The sequence below is a fragment of the Ochotona curzoniae genome, unplaced genomic scaffold, assembly GCF_017591425.1.
Source record: "Ochotona curzoniae isolate NIBS_2020 unplaced genomic scaffold, NIBS_Ocur_1.0 contig_1014, whole genome shotgun sequence".
Classification (NCBI taxonomy): domain Eukaryota; kingdom Metazoa; phylum Chordata; class Mammalia; order Lagomorpha; family Ochotonidae; genus Ochotona; species Ochotona curzoniae.
The window spans coordinates 49327610-49346739 of record NW_024464920.1 but is presented as its reverse complement, the minus strand read 5'-3'; the positions used below and the strand labels follow the sequence as shown (position 1 = coordinate 49346739).

Here is a 19130-nt window from a genome sequence, read left to right as displayed (position 1 = left end):
GGGAAGGAAGGAATCCACGAGGCGACATGCCCAGAGCGCAGGGTGGAGCTGGCACAGGCTTCCGTCGCAGCATGTGGAAGGAGCGGCCCGGGCTTGGCACTGGGACCACCACCCTAGTGCCTCCTGAAACCAGCATCCTTGACGGACCTAAGGATCCCTCTAGTCCAACAGCACCTTCCATGCTGCCGTCCAGGGGACCAAGCCCACTCACAGAGCCTTGGTGGACAAACCACATCCGGCGTGGGAAGAGGGGACATAGTGGCCAGTGTGGAGAGAGGGCTGGGAGACTGTGTTATAACCTCAAAGTCCACCACCTGACCTGAGTGACTAGCCTACTGCTGCCCACAGTGGCGCACACAGGGTTAGAGCTAAAGATTGTAAAAGCAGGTGGCCAGCGGGAAGTTCTCTTCTCTAAGGGAGGGACGCAGACCTAGAAAGCTCACTGCCTCAAGCATCAGTGAGTCAAGTTATAGGCACTGATGCGGAACTCTGAGAGCCATGCAGCATGCCCATGGTGAACAGCCAGTGCTCGGAGATCAGGTACGGAAGGCATTGCGTGACTGTCCCAAGGACTTCTGAAGGCACAGGGTTCTGTGGCCCCGATGCGGACCCTCGTCCGCAGGCCTCCACCTCGTTCTTGGACTTCTGCTCTCTGATGGACTTTGCAGAGCTCGACCCCAGTGTCCCGCAGCAGCAGGCGGTGAACTCAAGATTCCAGGCAAGCTGCCCTACTGTTAAGTCGCACTTTATTTCTATTATTCTATTCTAATTCTAATTCTAATTCTAATTCTATTCTATTCTATTCTATTCTATTCTATTCTATTCTATTCTATTCTATTCTATTCTATTCTATTCTATTCTATTCTATTCTATCCTATCCTAGTCTATCCTATTCTATTCTATTCTATTTTAATAGTGCAGGGAGGTGGGTGAAGCCCTGAGCCTCCCAGGGAACAGGATGTTCTGTTCTGAACACACCCGAGCAGCAGGGACCTCGGGGCTGGCTGGCTCTGCAGGGGTGTGAGTCGCTCTGGGGTGTGTGGTGGGAGTCCGAGGCTTGTGCCTGTAGGTGAGCTGCGTATTCGTGTCTGTGCAAGTCGGGTGTGCCAGCAGGAGGTGGAGGGGACACGCGGAGAACTCATCCCCTCCTCCTGGTCTCCCGTGGCCCCTCCGGTGGCTGTGAGATGACACCCTCAGGCCGGGGTGGGTGACAACTGAGGTGAGGGGCCGGCTGAACAGGGACGTGTTCTGGGAGAGACATTAGTTGGCGCGAGCCTGATGGCAGGAACAGGCAGGGAGCTGACCGTCCCTGGTGCTCCAAAGAGCTTCCCCAGGCTGGGGAGTCCACGGATCTGGGGTCTTCCCCTCTCCGCTTCGCTCCCCTGCGGCGCCGGCGGGCAGGAAGGAAGGAGCGACACAGGGAGCCTGCCCGACCCCTCCCGGCCTCTGCAGTCAGCTGTGCGCCTGCGCGTCCCGGCCTCGCCCTGCCCTGCCCCGCCCTCGCCCCGCCCCATACCCTCGGCCCCGCCCTCGCCCCGCCCCATACCCTCGGTCCCGCCCTCGCCCCGCCCTCCCTCCCTCTCTGCTCCGCCCCACCCGCCCAGCGCTCTCAGCAGCGTCCATGCTGTCAGAGGGTCAAAGTCCCATCTTAGCTCCCTTAAAGGCACTGGCCTGCACTTGGGGAGCCCTGGAGGAGGCTGAACGTGTCCTGCAGGGGTCTGCCGAGGTTCCTGGGATCCTAGGGGTGGCACGTGTGGCCATAGGAACCAAGTGATCAACAAGACAGCCATGGGGCTGCTGACCGGGGATGCCCTGACGCCCCTGGCCATAACCGTGGCCATCTTCCTGCTCCTGGTGGACCTGATGCACCGGCGCCAGCGCTGGGCCTCACGCTACCCACCGGGCCCCATGGGACTGCCTGGCCTGGGCCACCTGCTGCAGGTGGACCTCCGGGATCCCACAAACTACTTCAGAAAGGTAAGACAGAGGAGGTGTCGGCTGGAGAGGACTCTGAGCTGCAGACAGGCTGGGAGGGAGACTCCACGGGCCGGACGAGAGCAGGCCCAGGGGTCAGGCCCCATAGGGGGCTCTGGGGACACTGCAGATATTGCCGATGGGTGCATTCAGAGGCAGGTTTGGGGTTCGGAGGGACACATGTGTTGTGTCGGCCCCAAGTCTCCTTAGATGTCATCAGAGGACAGACCTTGGAGGTGGGAGGTGGGGTCAGCTCCACAACAGGAAACAAGCATCGAGAAGGAAGCCGTGACCTGGTTGAAATCTGACCCGACCGGTGAAGCCAGGGTCCTCAGGGCTTGTGCCTACGGACCTCGGTTCCTTCATTGTCCATTGGGATGTCCCTGGCATCTACCCAGGACTTTGGGGAAGCCCTCAAGGTCATGGCTGGATGCTCAAATGCTCCCAAAACGGCAGACTGGGCCCCAACATGAGAAACCACATCTCTTCCTGGCGTTGGCTCCCGCTGAGGCTATGACCCCCGAGCCTTGTGTGGTGCCAGTGGGAGCAGCTGTCACCGGGGACCCAGCTTGACCTGTGCTGGGCCTCCCTCTACAGCTGCGGCAACGTTACGGGGACGTGTTCAGCCTGCAGCTGGCCTGGACCCCTGTGGTCGTGCTCAATGGGCCGGTGGCCGTGCACGAGGCACTGGTGACCTGCGGTGAAGACACCTCGGACCGCCCTCTGATGCCCGTTTACGAGCACCTGGGCATAAAGCCGCACTGCCAAGGCAAGGCATGGCCAGGAGACTGGGGAAGCGGAGCCCTGGCACAGTGAGGGGACAGTGAACACAGCAAGAGAGGGGGCAAGGACAGATCAGTGACAGCCCGGGCTGGCGGTGAAGAAATTTGAGTTTGGGGCACAGGTGACCAAGAAGTGGGAGAGATGCAATGGGGCGGGGCAAAGGGCAAGGGGCAGGGGCAGCCAGGCCACAGATCCCACCCAGGATCCGGCCCCACTCTCCCAGGGGTAATCATGGCACCCTATGGCCCTGCCTGGCGGGAGCAGCGCTGCTTCTGCATGTCCACTCTGCGCAACTTCGGCCTGGGCAAGAAGTCGTTGGAGCAGTGGGTGACCGAGGAGGCCGCCTGCCTCTGTGCTGCCTTCTCTGACCAAGCAGGTGAGTGATGGGCTGAGCAAAGGTGGGCTTGGTGGCCAGGATAAAGGCAGTGAGTGCCTTTATTGTAATTCTGCCCCCCAGGACGCCCCTTCAGCCCCAAGGAGCTCCTGAGCAAAGCCGTGTGCAACGTCATCGCCTCGCTTACCCATGGGCGTCGCTTTGAGTATGATGACCCGCAATTCATCAGGCTGCTGGGCCTAGTGCAGGCCATGATGCAGGAGGCATCAGGCCCTGTCCACTCAGTACGGGGATCGCATGAGACTGCTGGGCGGGCAAGGATCTGCAGCCCCAGCTGCAGGATGGAGGGGCATTGGGTGTCAAGGGTTGCATAGGAGCTCATGTGGAAAGCGTGCTCTGGGAGCAGTCGCAACACCAGGAAAGAACTAGAGCTGGGGGGCACAGGAGGCGGCGATGGGGTGTGGGCTTAGGAAGCTGGCAGTTGTGTAGGGTCGGAGCCTCACAGCACCTGAGATTGGAGTGTAGGTCTGTCCTTCTGCACCGCAGGGCCAGAGAGGGCAGGAAGGCATAGCAGCTGGGGGAAGCAGCCACTCACTAGAGGGGACACCCAGGCCCTGGTCCACCCTGGAGTGGGGGCTCCTGCCAGGATGGAGCTGAGTCCAGCACAGCAGACTGAGGCCGCTCTGTGAGCCCACAGGTGCTGAACGCAGTCCCCGTGCTCCTGCGCATCCCGGGGCTGCTCGACAGGTTCTTCTCGGGACACAAAGCCCTCGGGGCCATGCTGTACAAGCTGGAGACTGAGCACCGCAGAACGTGGGACCCCACGCAGCCACCCCGAGACCTGACTGACGCCTACCTGGCCGAGGTGCAGAAGGTAGGAGGATGAACCCACAGGCGATGGTCCGTGAGCCCTGCCAGTCACCGTGGTCATCTCAGACCTGCCCCCATTTTTTCCCACACAGGCCAAGGGAGACCCCAAAAGCAGCTTCAATGATGAGAACCTGAGTGTGGTGATTGGTGACCTGTTCATAGCTGGGATGGTGTCCTCAGCCACCACTCTGGACTGGGCCCTCCTGCTCATGGTCCTGCACCCGGAAGTGCAGCGTGAGCCCCCTGGGAATGCTGGGGTAGAGGGTGGGATGTGGGTCCTTCAAAGGCCTCTGAGCTGACCTGGACTCCTGTGGCTCTGAGCACAGGCCAGGGGAAGCCTCCTGCCACAGTGCCCTCCTCCACCTGTGGGAACAGTTCCTCCACAGGAGGCAGCAGTGTTTCCAGGCTCAGCTCCAGGGTGCTGAGCTGCTGTGGGGACCCTTGTCTGTGCAGGCCGTGTCCAGCAGGAGATCGATGAGGTCATAGGGCAGGTGCGGCCACCAGAGATGGCAGACCAGGCCCGCATGCCCTTCACCTGTGCTGTGGTCCACGAGGTGCTACGTTTTGCCAGCATTGGGCCACTTGGTTCACCCCACATGACATCGCGTGACATAGAAGTACGGGGCTTCCTCATCCCCAAGGTAGGCCAGGGCCACCTGGTGGTCCCATGTGCTCTCACAGTGAGGTGGGTGGAGCCCAGGCCACAAAGTCGGCCATGCCTCAGGCACCCACTGGTCCAGCCTGAGTTGGGTGGGTACAAAGCAGAAATAGGGCCCGTCCTGTCTACAAAGAGACCCCAGGGAGTGGGGAGGCAGTGAGGAGGACAAAGCTGAATGTGTCACATGTGGCCTAGGAGTGAACTGCTGCTGGGACGGGGGACAGTGAGGGTGCCTTGGGAGCTGGGATGCAGGACTCAGGCAAGGGTGAGGGTCTGAGCAGTTCTTGGGCTGAGGGTCCCTTGAAGGAGTCCAGGAGGAGTCCAGGTTGTGCCTGTGACCTGAGGAGAGGCCCATGCCCTAGCCTTGCCCCGACTCAAGCCAGGCTCTTCGGCCCAGGGGACAGTGCTCTTCACCAACCTGTCATCGGTGCTGAAGGATGAGGACACCTGGGAGAAGCCCTTCCGCTTCTATCCGGAACACTTCCTCGATGCTCAGGGCAACTTTGTGAAGAAGGAGGCCTTCATGCCTTTCTCCACAGGTGCCTGGGGTGCTGCCTGCTGCCCCTGTCCCTGGGGAGAGGGGAGGGTTAGAGCCCAGGCTGACTGAGCCCCTGACTCACCCACAGGTCGCCGTGTGTGTCTCGGGGAGCCCCTGGCCCGCATGGAGCTCTTCCTCTTCTTCACCTGCCTCCTGCAGCGCTTCACGTTCTCGGTGCCCGCGGGGCAGCCCCGGCCCAGCGACCACGGGGTCCCTGGCACACTGGTGACCCCGCCCCCCTACCAGCTCTGTGCTGCAGTTCGCTAGTTGGGGGACAGTGAGTCCCTAACCCACTTCTCTGCAAGCCTTGATCCACAATAAAACAGTTCGCCGCTACCATGTAGATTCTTCTCTTTAATCTTCTTTCTCTGTTTTAAGATTGAAATTTTAAAAGGAAGAAATTCTGAAGTAGAGGAAAAGACAAAGCCAGACACAGAGCGGTGCAGGCAGAAACATAAAGAGAGAGAGGGTATGGGGACAGGAACTAGTGCCCATGGAGAGAAGACCTGAGGGTGCCAGTCAGTTGGGTGCCAGTCCAAGACCACAGAACTGTGAGCTTGAGCGATCCATGCAGTCACGCCCTGACCTCTGTACTTGGGCCATGCTGTTGCTTCCTGCCTGGCCAGCAGTTGGCTGCTTAAATCAATACAGGTGTGACTATCAGAATTTGTGCCCCATCAGGCTCCATTAGGCTTCCAAAGCATTTCAACAAAAGGTTGAGGCAGAGAGCCTTCCAGGTCAGCTTCTCTTCCTTCCCTCTGCCTACCAAATTCTATAATCTTTATCTTGCGTCCATCTCATGTCTTATTCTCTCAGTCACACATCGCCTCCATCTCCAACCCGGTTCGTGATGTTGAAGGTAGCAGAAAAAGGCCAGTTCAGGTATGCGGGAGCCCAAGAAATGAAATGAGCGTGTGTTGGGCGAATGCTCAGCACCTGCCCTGGCTAGTTGAGCTCCCTGACTTGTTAGAAGCCCTCACAGAATCAGGAATTCTGTTGCTCACTCTTACAGTTCATTATAACAAAGGACAGAGATGGAAGTCAGGAGTGGTGGAAGGCACACGGGGCTGCACTGAGCAAATCCAGACCTGAGTGTCCAGCCTGTCCCTCCTGGGGACTCATCCACACAGCACTGAGTGCTCCCAGCACTGTGTGATGGGGTGGAGAGGGCTGGGAGCCAGGGCAGTGCCTGAGCCTGCTGTGCAGGACTTTGTGGGGGTCAGTCACTGGTTGGGGTTGATTGCCCTGCCCAAGGTCAGACTGCTCCAGTCCAGTGTCCTGCTCCAGGTCACACTGGCCTGCACCGTGGGGTAGGGACTTAGGCATGGGAAGGCCTGCCATCAGAAAGTGCAGTCCAGGGGCCGCTGGCGGGGACAGAGTTACAGAAAAAGAGAGCGACAGAGACAGAAAGATCTTCCATCCCCTGGCTCACTCCTCCAGACAGCCCAACAGCCAAGGCTGGGCCAGGAGCCAAGAGCTTCATCTGGGTCTCCCATGTGGGTGACAGGGACCCAACCTTTGGGCCATCCTCAGCTGTTCTTCCCAGGTCACTAGGGGGCAGCTGGGTTGGAAGTAGAGCTGCCAGGACCAGACCCAGTGCCCATATAGGATTCTGGCCTCACAGACAGTGGTCTGACTGCACTGGCCCCAATTTTCTAAGCCTTCTATCTTTACCTTCTTTCTGCCAGTCAGAACCACACTGTCTTGGTTACTGTCACTTTGGTTACCAAGTTTTGAAATTATGAATTCTGACTTCTCATTTCTTGAACCAAACTGGACTGGGTATTTGGGGTATTTCATGATTCCATATGAATTTTAGCATTGATTTTTGTTATGTCTACAAAATAACGCTGTTGGGATTTACAGCAATTTTGATGAATCTGTAAGTCACTTGGCATAGTAGGGACATCTGAGCAGTGACGTCTTCCAGTCCTGCCTTTGGCCTCCATTTGTCTGAGTATAGTTCGTCACTTTGAGAACTCCTTGTGCATAAGTCACTGCTCCCAATATTCCCTGGCTTTGGGCTTCACTATCGGACTACAGTGTGTCTCCAAGGGGTTTCTTTGAGTTTACTCCGCGTGTGAATCAGGGGCTCCATGAACACGTGTATTCTGGGTTCCAGTCTGACCTGGGAACCTTTCAGCCGTGTGCCCTCTCATTTCCTCCCATGGCCTCCGTCTTCCTCTGTGCTTCCCCAGATGTACTTGCTACGTGCTCTGCTTATAATTCCTCACTGATTCACTGGTTCTTTATTTTTTTCTCATTTTTTTTTCATTAAAGCTAGGACCACCCTGTTCCAGTGCTTGCTCCCACTTGCCCATCAGGGACTGGGTGCTTGGATCCCCTGCCTTCCATCGTCTGTTGAAGTTCTAGCCCCAAACGCAGCTTTGTTTGGAGAAGGGGTCTTTATGGGGTGATTAGTGGTAGGTAAGGACGTAAGGGAGGGATGCCAACCCAACGTGAGTAGCGTCCTCATAAGAAGAGCCACCAGGACATGGTCTCTGCCACTGTCCATTGTCGCTCCATCGCTCTCACCGAGGACACAGTGAGGTGGCTGGTAGCTGGTGCTGCAGCTTGAATATGACTTGGCCCCTTCAAAGTCTTAGCGACGAGTTGATAGATTAACACTCAGGGCTGATGGATTAAAGGTGGAGGATTGAGCCAGGACTGTCCTGGAGGCAAGCCTAGCGGGAGACCCTGGGTCTCTGGGCAGGTGCCCTTAGCAGGCAGTGCTCATGAGCGGGTTGGCTGCACGAGGCCGGGGTGGCCAGGCATTCCACCTCTGCTTACAGGCCTTCCAGGGCTGCTTCCTTGGCACACGTTGTGCCCCAGGCTGTTTCCACCCACATCTGACACAATTTTGACCTTTGAACTGCTAAACCATGGACCTAGCTTAACCTTCATAGCTTATCTTGGATACTTTGGCTGAACTGATGAGAGGCTATTACACAAAGTTGATCCTTGCACCATGACAGCCAGAGCAGAGTTCCTTACCTCCCCCTAAAGAGCGGGTTCAGGCCGGGGGACAGAGACAGATGAGCAAGAGTCACTGCAGGCGTGCTGAAGGAGGGCACTGAGGGGCCGGGGGGATGCCTGGCTGAGAACCGAGTGCCCCTTCCACGTGAGGACCGTTTTCCTGGGGAGACTTCCTGGCGGGAAGACGTGGGGACTGCAGCATGGGCATTACTGGCCACTGCCAGCAAGTGTCACAGTGAGCAGCAGGAGCGGGTAGCAATAGGACAGGAAGATTCCTGGCTGCTTCCCTTCTGATACAGCTGCCTGTTAATGAACCTGGGAAAGCAGTGGAAGATGGTCCTCAGACAAAGACAAGACTTTGAGGGGTAGCACTGTGGCATAGCAGGTGAAGCTGTGGGATTTACAATACGGGCACTGGTTCATGTCCTGGCTGCTCCACTACTTTTAAAGATTTATTTTCGTTTTTATTGGAAAGGTAGTTACACAAAGAAAGAAGCAGAGAATCCATTCTCTGATTCACTCTGCAAATGGCCGTAATGGCTAGAGCTGTGCCAGTGCAATACCAGGAGCTTCCTGCAGTTCTCCTACATGGGTGCAGGGGTCAAAAGTCTTGGGTACTCCTCTGCTGCTTCCCAGGTGCATTAGCAGGAAGCTGGATCAGAAGTGGAGCAGCCAGAACTCAGACAAGATGCTGGCACCACAGGTAAAAGCTTAGGCTGCTATGCCACAGTGCTGGGCCCTGCTCCACTTCTGATCAGTTCCCAGTTAATGGCCTGGAAAAAGCCACCAGAGATGGCCCAAGTGTTTGGCCTCCTGTTACTTACTTGGAAGATGTGGAGAGAAGCTCCTGGCTTCTGGCTTTGGCCTGCCTAGCTGTTGAGACCATCTGGGAAGTGAACCAGTCAATGGAACATATCTCTGTCTCTTTCACTCCTACCTCTCTGTAATTCTTTCAAATAAATGAATAAATATTTTGAAAAATGAATTATCAGAAATGTGTTGTGACTGGAAAGTGTATAAGCACAGAGCCCAGCACTGTGGAGCTCTGGGTTAAGTCCCAGCATCCCACACTTGGAGTCCCAGTTGTGCTGCTTTCAACACAGCTTCCTTGAAAGTGCCTGGAAAGGCAATAAAAATGCTGCCCATACTTGGGACCCTCTTATGTGTGTGGGCCATCCTGATGGACCATTAGGCCCTGGCTTCAGATCGGCCCTGTCTTGGCCATTGCAGCTTGTTCCATATTTTCAGGTGATTGCATAAGCCCCTCTGTTAGTCTGTTCACTGTGTCAAAAAAACAATAGAGTGGGCAATTTATGCAGATTGCAAGCATGCTTAAGAGCTTGTGGGTCTGTGGGATGGGGCACCTAGAAGCAGGCATCTCAATGCATCCTAACATGAGGAAAGACACTACATTCTGGAAGAGAGGCCTTGTGCTTGCTCCAGCCCTTTCTTCTCCTTGTTAGGAAACGCTACGGCCCAGCACTGTGGCACAACAGGCTGGGAATTCAGCTGCACTGCTGGCATCCCATGCAGCACAGCTCAGTCCCAGCTGCCCCGCTTCCCATCCAGCTCCCTGCTAATGGTCTGGGAAAGCAGCAGAGGACGGCCCAGATCCTTGGGTACCTGCACCCACAAGGGAGATCCAGAAGAAGCTCTTGGCACCTGGCTTCAGACTGGCCCAAAACCTGCTGCTGTGGCCATTTTGGGAGAGAGCCAGTGAAAGGGAAAACTAGGCACTGTCTAAGATACTGCTATCTTTTATGGGCACTGGATCATGTCCTGGCCACTCCACTCCTTGTTTGTTTGTTTGTTTTATATTGGTTTCTAAGATTGAATTTCTTTTTATTGCAAAGTCAGACACACAGAGAGCAGAAGAAATAGACAGGAAGATCTTCCATCCAATGATTCACTCACCAAATGGCTGCAACAGCTGGAAATGAGCCGATTCAAAGCCAGAAATCAAGAGCTTCTTCCAGGTCTCCCACGCGAGTGCAAAGTCCCAAGGCTTTGGGCCGTCCTCGACTGCTTTCCCAGGCCACAAGCAGGGAGCTGGAAGGGAAGCAGGGCTTCCTGATTAGAACCAGTGCCCATAGGGGATCCTGGCACCTGCAAGATGAGCTGCTGGACTGCTGTGCTGGACCTGCCCCACCACGTCTGATCCAGCTCCCTGCTAAAGGCCTGGGAAAATCAGCAGAAGATGGCTCAAGAATCTGGGTCCCTGTCACTGCAAGGGAGACCTGAACAAAGCTTCTAGTTCCTGGCTCGGTGCTGGCTGTTGCAGCCATCTAGGGAGTGAGTCAGTAACTGGAATATTCTCCCTTTCTCTTGTTCTTGCTACAATGGAGTGAGTGTACGAGTGTGTGTGTGTGTCCTCTCTCTCTCTCTGTGTAACTCTTTTTCTCTCTCTGAAACTCTGATTTTTAGAATATAAGTAAATGATGTTTGAAGGATGCCAGTTCACTCATGTCCCACATGGCAGTGTCTGCATCTGATACCTGGCCGTGGCTCCACCTTCGTGCTGCACACCTGGGAGGCAGCAGGGATGGTGCAAGTGATTGGGATCCTGTCCACCACGTGGGAGACCTGGACTGGGTGCCTGGCTTGCAGGTTGAGACCCCTTGGAGACAAGTGAAGCCATTTGAGGCAGCAGTAGGCAGTAGACAAGACTACTATTCTTTGTCTTCTCTCACTTCCACACTAACACAAAATAATATAACTGAAGAATCTTGAAAAAATGCAGGGCAGGCCAACACCCAAGGACTGACAACAATGGTACAATTAGGTTTATTTTTATCAGAAAATTCCTGCAGGAGGGCTGGCCACACATCTCCAGATGGGGTGGGGGGTTCCAGGCTCTCCAAACAGAAAGCTCTGAGAACAGTCCTCCATGGTCCTCTGCTTCCTGCTGGCTTTGGCAGGCTGGAGCCCGGGAGTCCAGGCTGGGCGGTGAGGTGGAGATGGGCTCACTGGGAGCAGCCTCCAGAGAACAGGCATCTGTGTTCATGATCTGCACGGACACGTGTGAGTGAGGCCTGTGTGGATGTGCGAGCAGGTTGGGTGACAGGAGCTATGGCCAGGTACCCGACGCAGGCACTGCGATGTGGTGCGTCTGAGTATAGGAGATATGTGTGTAGGATGTGACGTGTATTGTGTATGTAAATAGGTATTGTGTCTGTGTATTTATGCGTGTGTGTACGTGTGTGTGTACATGTGTGTGTGTGTGTGTGTGTGTGTGTGTGTGTGTGTGTAGTCAGAGCTATGTCTGTGTCTACATCAGACAAGTGAGGAGCAGAGGACAAGTGGACAATCTTACTCCATGCTGCTGGCTGCCCCAGGGTCCTGCTAGACCTCAGGCCAATAAACATGACAGAGAAGGTGAAGGGCATATGGAAGGAAGCCAGAGACTTGGGGCAGAGCTAGGGTGTTTCCTGGGGCAGCTGCTGTGACCACAATGTGGATGTGTCCCTACAGCAGACGTGGGGGCAGAGGCAGATCAGAACCTTGGTCTCAAGGAGCTTCTAGAAGCTCTTCTAGGAAGCTGGATAGAAGTGGAGGTGAATACAGGAGGGGAAGGCCTCCTCCTTGTCCCACCAGGTCCCTCCACTTCCTAACTGGCTAGGCACCTGGGGAATGCGGGGGAAGGGAAAGGACCTTTGTAGCCACCCCAGCTCCTCCCTGTCCATTCTAGAAGCAGTCAGCAAAACATGTTGACTCATGCCAGAGAACAAAGGCCAGTCTTAACTCTTTTTATAAAGGAGCAGCCTGGACTGGTTGAGCACTGAGTGCATGGTGAAGCGCTTCCTGGCTGGCGCCAAGTGTGGAGTTGGTAGGGGCACCTGGTGTGGCCGAAGGATCATAGTGTGAAACGAGGCCACCATGGGGCTGTTGTCGGCAGACACACTGACACCCCTGGCCGTGGCCGTGGCCATCTTTCTGCTCTTGGTGGACCTGATGCACCGGCGCCAACGCTGGGCCTCACGCTACCCACCAGGCCCCATGGGAATGCCTGGCCTGGGAAACCTACTACAGTTGGACTTCAATGCCATCTCCTACTGCTTCCGTCAGGTGAGGAAGGTGGCGATGGAGGGCAGCAGGGGTTGGGGACTGAATGCACCCACGAGGGTGGTGGAATCATGAGCTGAAAAAGAGTTCAGGAAGCATGAATCAGAGGCTTCCTGAGGCCACTCTGCAGGCCTAGGGACAGTTTGGATCTCTCAAAGCACACATCTGGCAGGGCAAGGGCATGGGACAGAGCAGGAAGTGGCAGGTTTTTGCCAACCCCCTGGAGGGCACACAGGTCACACAGGTCCTGAGTCCCCTCTGATTACATCACAGGAAAAGGCTTGGGGATTTGGGGCAGGGTACTGGGCATTGCTGGCATCAGAGAGCCAAGTCAGAGATGTGGTGACGTGCTACCAATCTCCTGTCGCTTGCCTGGGTCCTCACTGCTCACCTGGAACCATGTTACAATGCTGCAAGTTGCAAGGACTGAGCTGGGTGGTGTGTCTCAAAATGAGCTCCCCTCCAGGGAGGACAGAAACCCCCAGGATCCTGAGACTTTCCTGCATCTGCTCAAGGAGTCCTCAGGGTTAGTAGCAACAGTGGGGCAAGCAATTCAGTAGGGATGTGTCCCTCCCTCTGCAGCTGCGGGGCCGCTATGGGGATGTGTTCAGCCTGCAGCTGGCTTGGACCCCTGTGGTCGTGCTCAATGGGCCAGCTGTTGTGCACGAGGCACTGGTGACCCATGGTGAGGACACCTCGGACCGTCCACCTACACCTGTTCTGGAGCATGTGGGCTTTGGGCCACATGCTGAAGGTAAGGCATTGTTTGGTAACCTTGTCCTGGTGGGACTGGGGAGAGCAGTGACCACAGACAGGATCTGAATGTGGGGGTGAGGAAAAGCCAGACAACCCAGGCAGGGGTGGAGAAACAATCCAGGCTCTGTGCCCAGGTGACCAAGAGTGTTGGGAGAAAGAGGAAAAGGAGGGTAGGGATGTGGCTGGGGCAGGGCCAGGCCACTAAGCCATGCTCACAAAGCAAATCTGCCTCCAGGAGTGGTCATGGCACGCTATGGACCTGCATGGCGTGAGCAGCGCCGCTTCTCTGTGTCCACCCTGCGCAACTTCGGCCTGGGCAAGAAGTCGCTGGAGCAGTGGGTGACAGAGGAGGGCGCCTGCCTCTGTGCTGCCTTCTCCGACCATGCAGGCAGGTGCTGGGCCAAGGAGCAAAGCTGGGCTCAGAGGGGTGGACACAGGGGGCCACCCTCTGACCACACCTTTGCTCCCAGGACGCCCCTTCAGCCCCAAGATCCTCCTGAACAAAGCTGTGTGCAATGTTATCGCCTCACTCACCCAAGCACGCCGCTTTGAGTACAACGACCTGCACCTAACCAGGCTGATGGACCTCGTGCAGACCATGATCAAAGAGTCATCTGGGATCGTGCCAGAGGTGAGGGTCTCAGGGAGACTGTGGGAGGAGCCTCTGCATCCACAAGGGGGACAAGGAGAGTGGTGCTACAGGAAGAAGGGCCCTGACTTGATGCATCTCAGCCCACAACGAGGGGCAGGCCAGGTTGGTGGCCACAGCAGAGGCTAAGGATGCTGTCCATCCTGTACGGCTGGGGACGTCGTGGCTCATGATAGTTCTGTTTCAGGTCTGTCTTTGTGCTCCCATACACACACACACACCCCACTCAGGCTAATGCTGGGGATGGGCAGGCCTGGAGGTGGTGCACCTGAATCCCGGCCAGGTGAGCACTGGACACAGGAAGACCCACCCTCCTTCCACTCAGGCACTGAACGTGATCCCCGTGCTTCTGCGCATCCCGGGCTTGGCCGACAAGGTCTTTTCAGGGCAGAAGGCTTTCATGACCGAGCTGGACAAGCTGGTGGCTGAGCACCGCAGGACACGGGATTCCGCCCAGCCACCCCGAGACCTGACCGATGCCTACCTGGATGAGGTGGAGAAGGTGAGACACAGCTGCCAGGGCAAGTTAATGGCTGGATAGTGAGAGTACTATAGGCCCAGCCTGGCAGAGTGGGGCCTGTGCCTCACTCTCTGACCTGGTACTGGGCTGCCAGGACACAATGGGAGGTTGGGTTGGGGATTTGTGTGCCCCTGAGCCCACCCGCTCTTCCTGTGCAGGCCAAGGGGAATCAAAACAGCAGCTTCAATAATGACAACCTGCGCATGGTGGTTGGTGACCTGTTCATAGCTGGGATGGTGACCACAGCGATCACACTGGACTGGGCCCTCCTGCTCATGGTCCTGCACCCGGAAGTGCAGCGTGAGCCCCCTGGGGATGCTGGGGTAGAGGGTGGGATGTGGGTCCTTCAAAGGCCTCTGAGCTGACCTGGACTCCTGTGGCTCTGAGCACAGGCCAGGGGAAGCCTCCTGCCACAGTGCCCTCCTCCACCTGTGGAAACAGTTCCTCCACAGAAGGCAGCAGTGTGTCCAGGCTCAGCTCCAGGGTGCTGAGCTGCTGTGGGGACCCTTGTCTGTGCAGGCCGTGTCCAACAGGAGATCGATGAGGTCATAGGGCAGGTGCGGCCACCAGAGATGGCAGACCAGGCCCGCATGCCCTTCACCTGCGCTGTGGTCCACGAGGTTCAGCGCTTTGCTGACATCATCCCGCTAGGGGTGCCTCACCAGACATCACGTGACATAGAAATACGGGGCTTCCTCATTCCCAAGGTAGGCTGGGGCCTCCTCACACTGGCCCAGCAGCTCCTGACATCTGATGGACCTAGCACTGTCACCCTTGGGTGGAGCTGGGATGTAGCCCTGGGCACCCAGCCCTCAATGTCCCTGGGACCATTGGGTCAGCTGAGTAGGGTGGATGTAGAACAGAGGCAGGGCCAGTCCTGTGCACAGAAAGACACCAGGAGAGTGGGGAGGACAGAGCAGAATGTGTCACAGTCATCCGAGGAACCAAAGAGCATAGGGACATGTGGCAGTGTGTGCGCCATGGGAGCTATGACAGAGGGCGAACCAGGACAACATAGAGTGTGAGCAGCTCTTGGGCTGAGGGTCCCTTGAAGAATCCAGAAGATGGAGTACAAGATCATGGCTGTGCCCTAAGATTGGCATCCTAGGCCCCAGCCTTGCCCCCACTCAGGCCAGGCTCCTCTGCCTAGGGGACAATGCTCTTCACCAACCTGTCATCGGTGCTGAAGGATGAGGCCACCTGGGAGAAGCCCTTCCGCTTCTATCCGGAACACTTCCTCGATGCTCAGGGCAACTTTGTGAAGAAGGAGGCCTTCATGCCTTTCTCCACAGGTGCCTGGGGGTGCTGCCTGCTGCCCCTGTCCCTGGGGAGAGGGGAGGGTTAGAGCCCAGGCTGACTGAGCCCCTGACTCACCCACAGGTCGCCGTGTGTGTCTCGGGGAGCCCCTGGCCCGCATGGAGCTCTTCCTCTTCTTCACCTGCCTCCTGCAGCGCTTCACGTTCTCGGTGCCCGCGGGGCAGCCCCGGCCCAGCGACCACGGGGTCCCTGGTGCCCTGGTGACTCCGGCCCCCTACCAGCTCTGTGCTGTGTCCCGCTAGAGGCAGGACACAAAGACCCCAGATCACTTCTCAGCAAGCTCTGATCCACAATAAAACAATCTCCTGGCTCATGGGTGCTGTCTTTCCTCTCTCTCTCTCTAACTCCCCTTTCCCTGATTTATGTATCTCAAAGGAAAATTACATTGAGAGAGGGAGAGACATGCAGAGAGAGCTCTTCCATCTGCTGGTTCGCTCCCCATATGGCAGCAAAGGCCAGGAAGGGGCCAGCCAAACCTAGGTGTTTCTTCTGGATCTCCCACATGGGTGTTGGGCAGGGAACAAGAATGGAAGTGAAGCAGCTGGGAGTCAAACTGGCATCCTTATGGATTGCAGGCACTGCAGACAATGGTTAAATTGCTATGCCACAGCACTCGTTATGCCATGTGGTTTCTGAGTCCGCCTTCATCCCCCAGATCAGCCCCTGACTGGCATAGGTCCTCAGCCTCCTCCTGAACCTAGCCCCCACCATCTCAAATCTGACCATTAGACTCTGTCCTAGACAGGGGGCATCCATGCTTCAAGGGGACAGCTTGTCCTCAGCCACCCATTGTTCCACCTCAGCTGTGTGTTTTGGTGACCACCCAGCCAACCTGTGTGGGGAGCAAGAACAACATGCATGGGCATCCACAGGGCATCCCCCCAGGTCCTGGCTGGTGAGTTTTGGGGTCCCCCAGGCCTCCCTCGGGCTCTGTGATTTTCTAAAGCCTTCACAGATCTAGAAATGCTGTTGACCTTCCCATTCTGCTTTATGGAGCAGAAGGACCGAGACGGAATCAGCAACATAACAGGCACCTGGGCCCCGGCAGTGAGACCAGACAGGAGCCCCCACTGTCATACTCACCGTGAAAACTAGGCAAGGATCTCAATGTGTTTGCACCAAGACCACATTGTCTCTGAACCTGCCTTGTCCATGCCCACTCCCCAGGACCCTCTTCTCTGACCCTTTTGGATGTCACTCTGGGGAATTCTCCAGAACTGGGAGAAAACAGTGTTGCTCATTTCGCTGCTAACGCTGGCTGAGTGTTGTGGCAGTTGGAGCAAACCACACCCACTCCAGGAGCCCATCCACTAACCTTTGCTCGTAGGCTACTGTGGCCTTGACCTCCAGAATTGGGTGCCTTTTGATCACTTCTATAGTCTCATATTTTTATGTTTCTCCTGATTTCCTTTCATTTGCAGTCCATGGCGTCCTATCCTGCACTCAGCGTATGTCCCGCCTCTTGCTCTTGGCCGTGCGTAGTGATGCCGGGGTCTGGTGTCCCTTGGGCATGATTCCCCTCAAATCACATTCTCTCCTGATCAACGTGCCCAACAGTGCTGTTTCTTTCTACATTTTGTAAGTTCTTTTGGAACCAGGTGTTCTGAGTGTTATGCTGTGACAGCTCTGAAATACAACTGTCACTCTTGTTGACACCTGAGTGTTGATGTTGAGGGCGGCAGTTGTCCGTTTGTCACAAAGAGAACGTCCCTGGATTGTGAGGTCCCTGAATTTTAGACTCATCACTTTTGTCAGTTGGGTACCTCTGTCTTGTTTGGCCCCTAAAAGGGAGCACATGGGGTCTCTACTCTCCCATTTGGGGCCACATGTCTGCAGGAGCCCTGCAGGGGCCTGCAGGGCCTGCCAAAAGGCACCAGCAGCAGAGGAAGTCAAACAGCTGGTCTCCACAAGTCAGAGGCCGGCACTGCAGCACAGTAGGCCAAGCTGCACTCTGCGGTGCTGGCATCATGGATGGGCACCAGTTTGAATCCCGATTGTTCCACTCCGATCCAGCTCCCTGCTAATGAACCTGGGAAAGCAGTGGAAGATGGCCCAAGTGCTGGGGTCGCTGCATCCACGTGGGAGACTCCACTGTGCTTGCTCAGGCCTGGCTTCAGGCTGATCCAGCTGCAGTCATTTGCAGAGTAAACCAGAAGACAAAAGATACATTTCTCTCTCTTCTCTTTTCTTTCTCCTCCTACCCATGCTCCACAACTTTGCCTTTCAATAAATCATCCTCAAAAACAAAGTTAAGGAAAGAGGTGGGCATTTGGTGCAGGCATCACAAGGCCTGGGTCAAGTCTCTGCGAGGGAGAGGGAAAAGCTGACCGGGAGGCCAGTGCTGGGCACGGACAGGGAACACAGAGGCTCGTGTTCTACTGAACACGGTGACCGTGGAAGGCTGCAGTGTACGCTGTGTGCTTCACAGGAGGTGACAGAAGGGTTTGGATCATTGTCACCATGGCAAAATTAAAAACAAAGACATAAATGTTTACCATAATTTGAATGCCACACAATGGATGCATGGCATGCACATGAACAGGTACACTTTCTTTTATTTTACATTTTGTTTCAAATTCATTTTGAAAGAAGGGTGTTGTTTAGCTCATGGTCCCGGAAGTGGCCAGGGCTCTAGCGTTCTTGCTGTGTGGTGACAAGGCAGCAAAGGACTCATGACCAGGCAGAGGGTCTGTCGTATGACCTTGATCATGACCTTGATCAGCATATTCACTTCCCAGATAGGAGCCTGGAGATCCTTCTCTGCTAAAATCCCCACTTCCTGCTGACACAGACCCTGAGAGGCCACAGCAGGTGAGTGGGTCCTGCCACTCATGTGAGAGACCAGGATTGAGTTCCAAGTCCAGAATTCACCAGCTAACGCATGTGTTTGGCAATGAGTTTTCATGTGAGAGTTCTCTGCCTCTGTATCTCCATCTCTTAGATAAATCTTTCATGTCGTCATGGCAGCCCCAAGCCATAAGTGTAGGTGGGCATATTTTTCTCTTTCTCACTTGTTAGCTCCCTTGCCTTCTGTCTCCCCTCCCTCCACCTCTTGTTCATCACACTGCCCCTCAAATAAAACAATGAAACTTTTTATAATATAAGCTGCTGTTGGAGTGTGGTGGAGGGCAGGGAAATACAACATAGCATCCATTGGAAATCAAGTCAACCTGGCCTTCCCTACTGATTCTCTAAGAATCATCTTAGAAGGCTAAAGCTGGGCCTGGACGATGACTCAATGGCTAAATTCTTACCTTGTACCCTCTGGGATCCCATATGGGCACCATTTCACATTCCAGTTGCTCCACTTCCCATCCAGCTCCCTGTTTGTAGCCTGGGAAAGCAGTAAAGGATGGCCCAAAGTGTTGGGACCCTGCCCCTGCATGGGTGACCTGGAGGAGACTCCTGGCTCCTGACTTCGGATCAGCTTAGCTCTGGTCCTTTCGCCATTTGAGTAGTGAAACAGTGCATAGAAAATCTTTACCTCTCCTTCTCTAGCTAAATCTTATCTGCCTTTTCAATAAAAATAAGTGAATATTTTTTAAAAAAAGATAAAACCTTTTACTATGATAAGCAAACCAACAGCAGTGCCAGCACGTCACCTATCAAAAGTGCAGTCATCATGGTGAAACGCAAGTATTAAAAAGAAAATTACATGACACCTCTAACAAATAACTCTCAAACAGCACATTA

At 55.4% G+C, this 19130-nt stretch overlaps 2 protein-coding genes across 4 annotated transcripts; both read left to right on the top strand.

The window, feature by feature from the left end:
• Positions 1-1730: 1730 nt before the first annotated feature.
• On the top strand, positions 1731-5487 carry LOC121160879 (cytochrome P450 2D17-like). 2 transcript variants are annotated; one of them, XM_040987011.1, is made up of 9 exons: positions 1731-1977; positions 2572-2743; positions 2981-3133; positions 3215-3375; positions 3789-3965; positions 4054-4195; positions 4415-4602; positions 5017-5158; positions 5246-5487. In XM_040987011.1, the coding sequence occupies exons 1-9, from the start codon at positions 1789-1791 to the stop codon at positions 5422-5424; spliced, it is 1503 nt and encodes a 500-aa protein (XP_040842945.1). In that variant the 5' UTR covers positions 1731-1788; the 3' UTR covers positions 5425-5487. The 2 variants fall into 2 exon arrangements, with proteins under 2 accessions (XP_040842945.1, XP_040842955.1); XM_040987021.1 differs by lacking the exon at positions 2981-3133.
• A 6522-nt stretch (positions 5488-12009) lies between these two features.
• Positions 12010-15741, top strand: LOC121160867 (cytochrome P450 2D17-like). 2 transcript variants are annotated; one of them, XM_040986990.1, is made up of 9 exons: positions 12010-12198; positions 12778-12949; positions 13187-13339; positions 13422-13582; positions 13926-14102; positions 14279-14420; positions 14640-14827; positions 15271-15412; positions 15501-15741. In XM_040986990.1, exons 1-9 carry the CDS (start codon positions 12010-12012, stop codon positions 15677-15679), a joined length of 1503 nt encoding a protein of 500 aa, XP_040842924.1. In that variant the 3' UTR covers positions 15680-15741. The 2 variants fall into 2 exon arrangements, with proteins under 2 accessions (XP_040842924.1, XP_040842934.1); XM_040987000.1 differs by lacking the exon at positions 13187-13339.
• The last annotated feature ends 3389 nt before the right edge of the window (positions 15742-19130 follow it).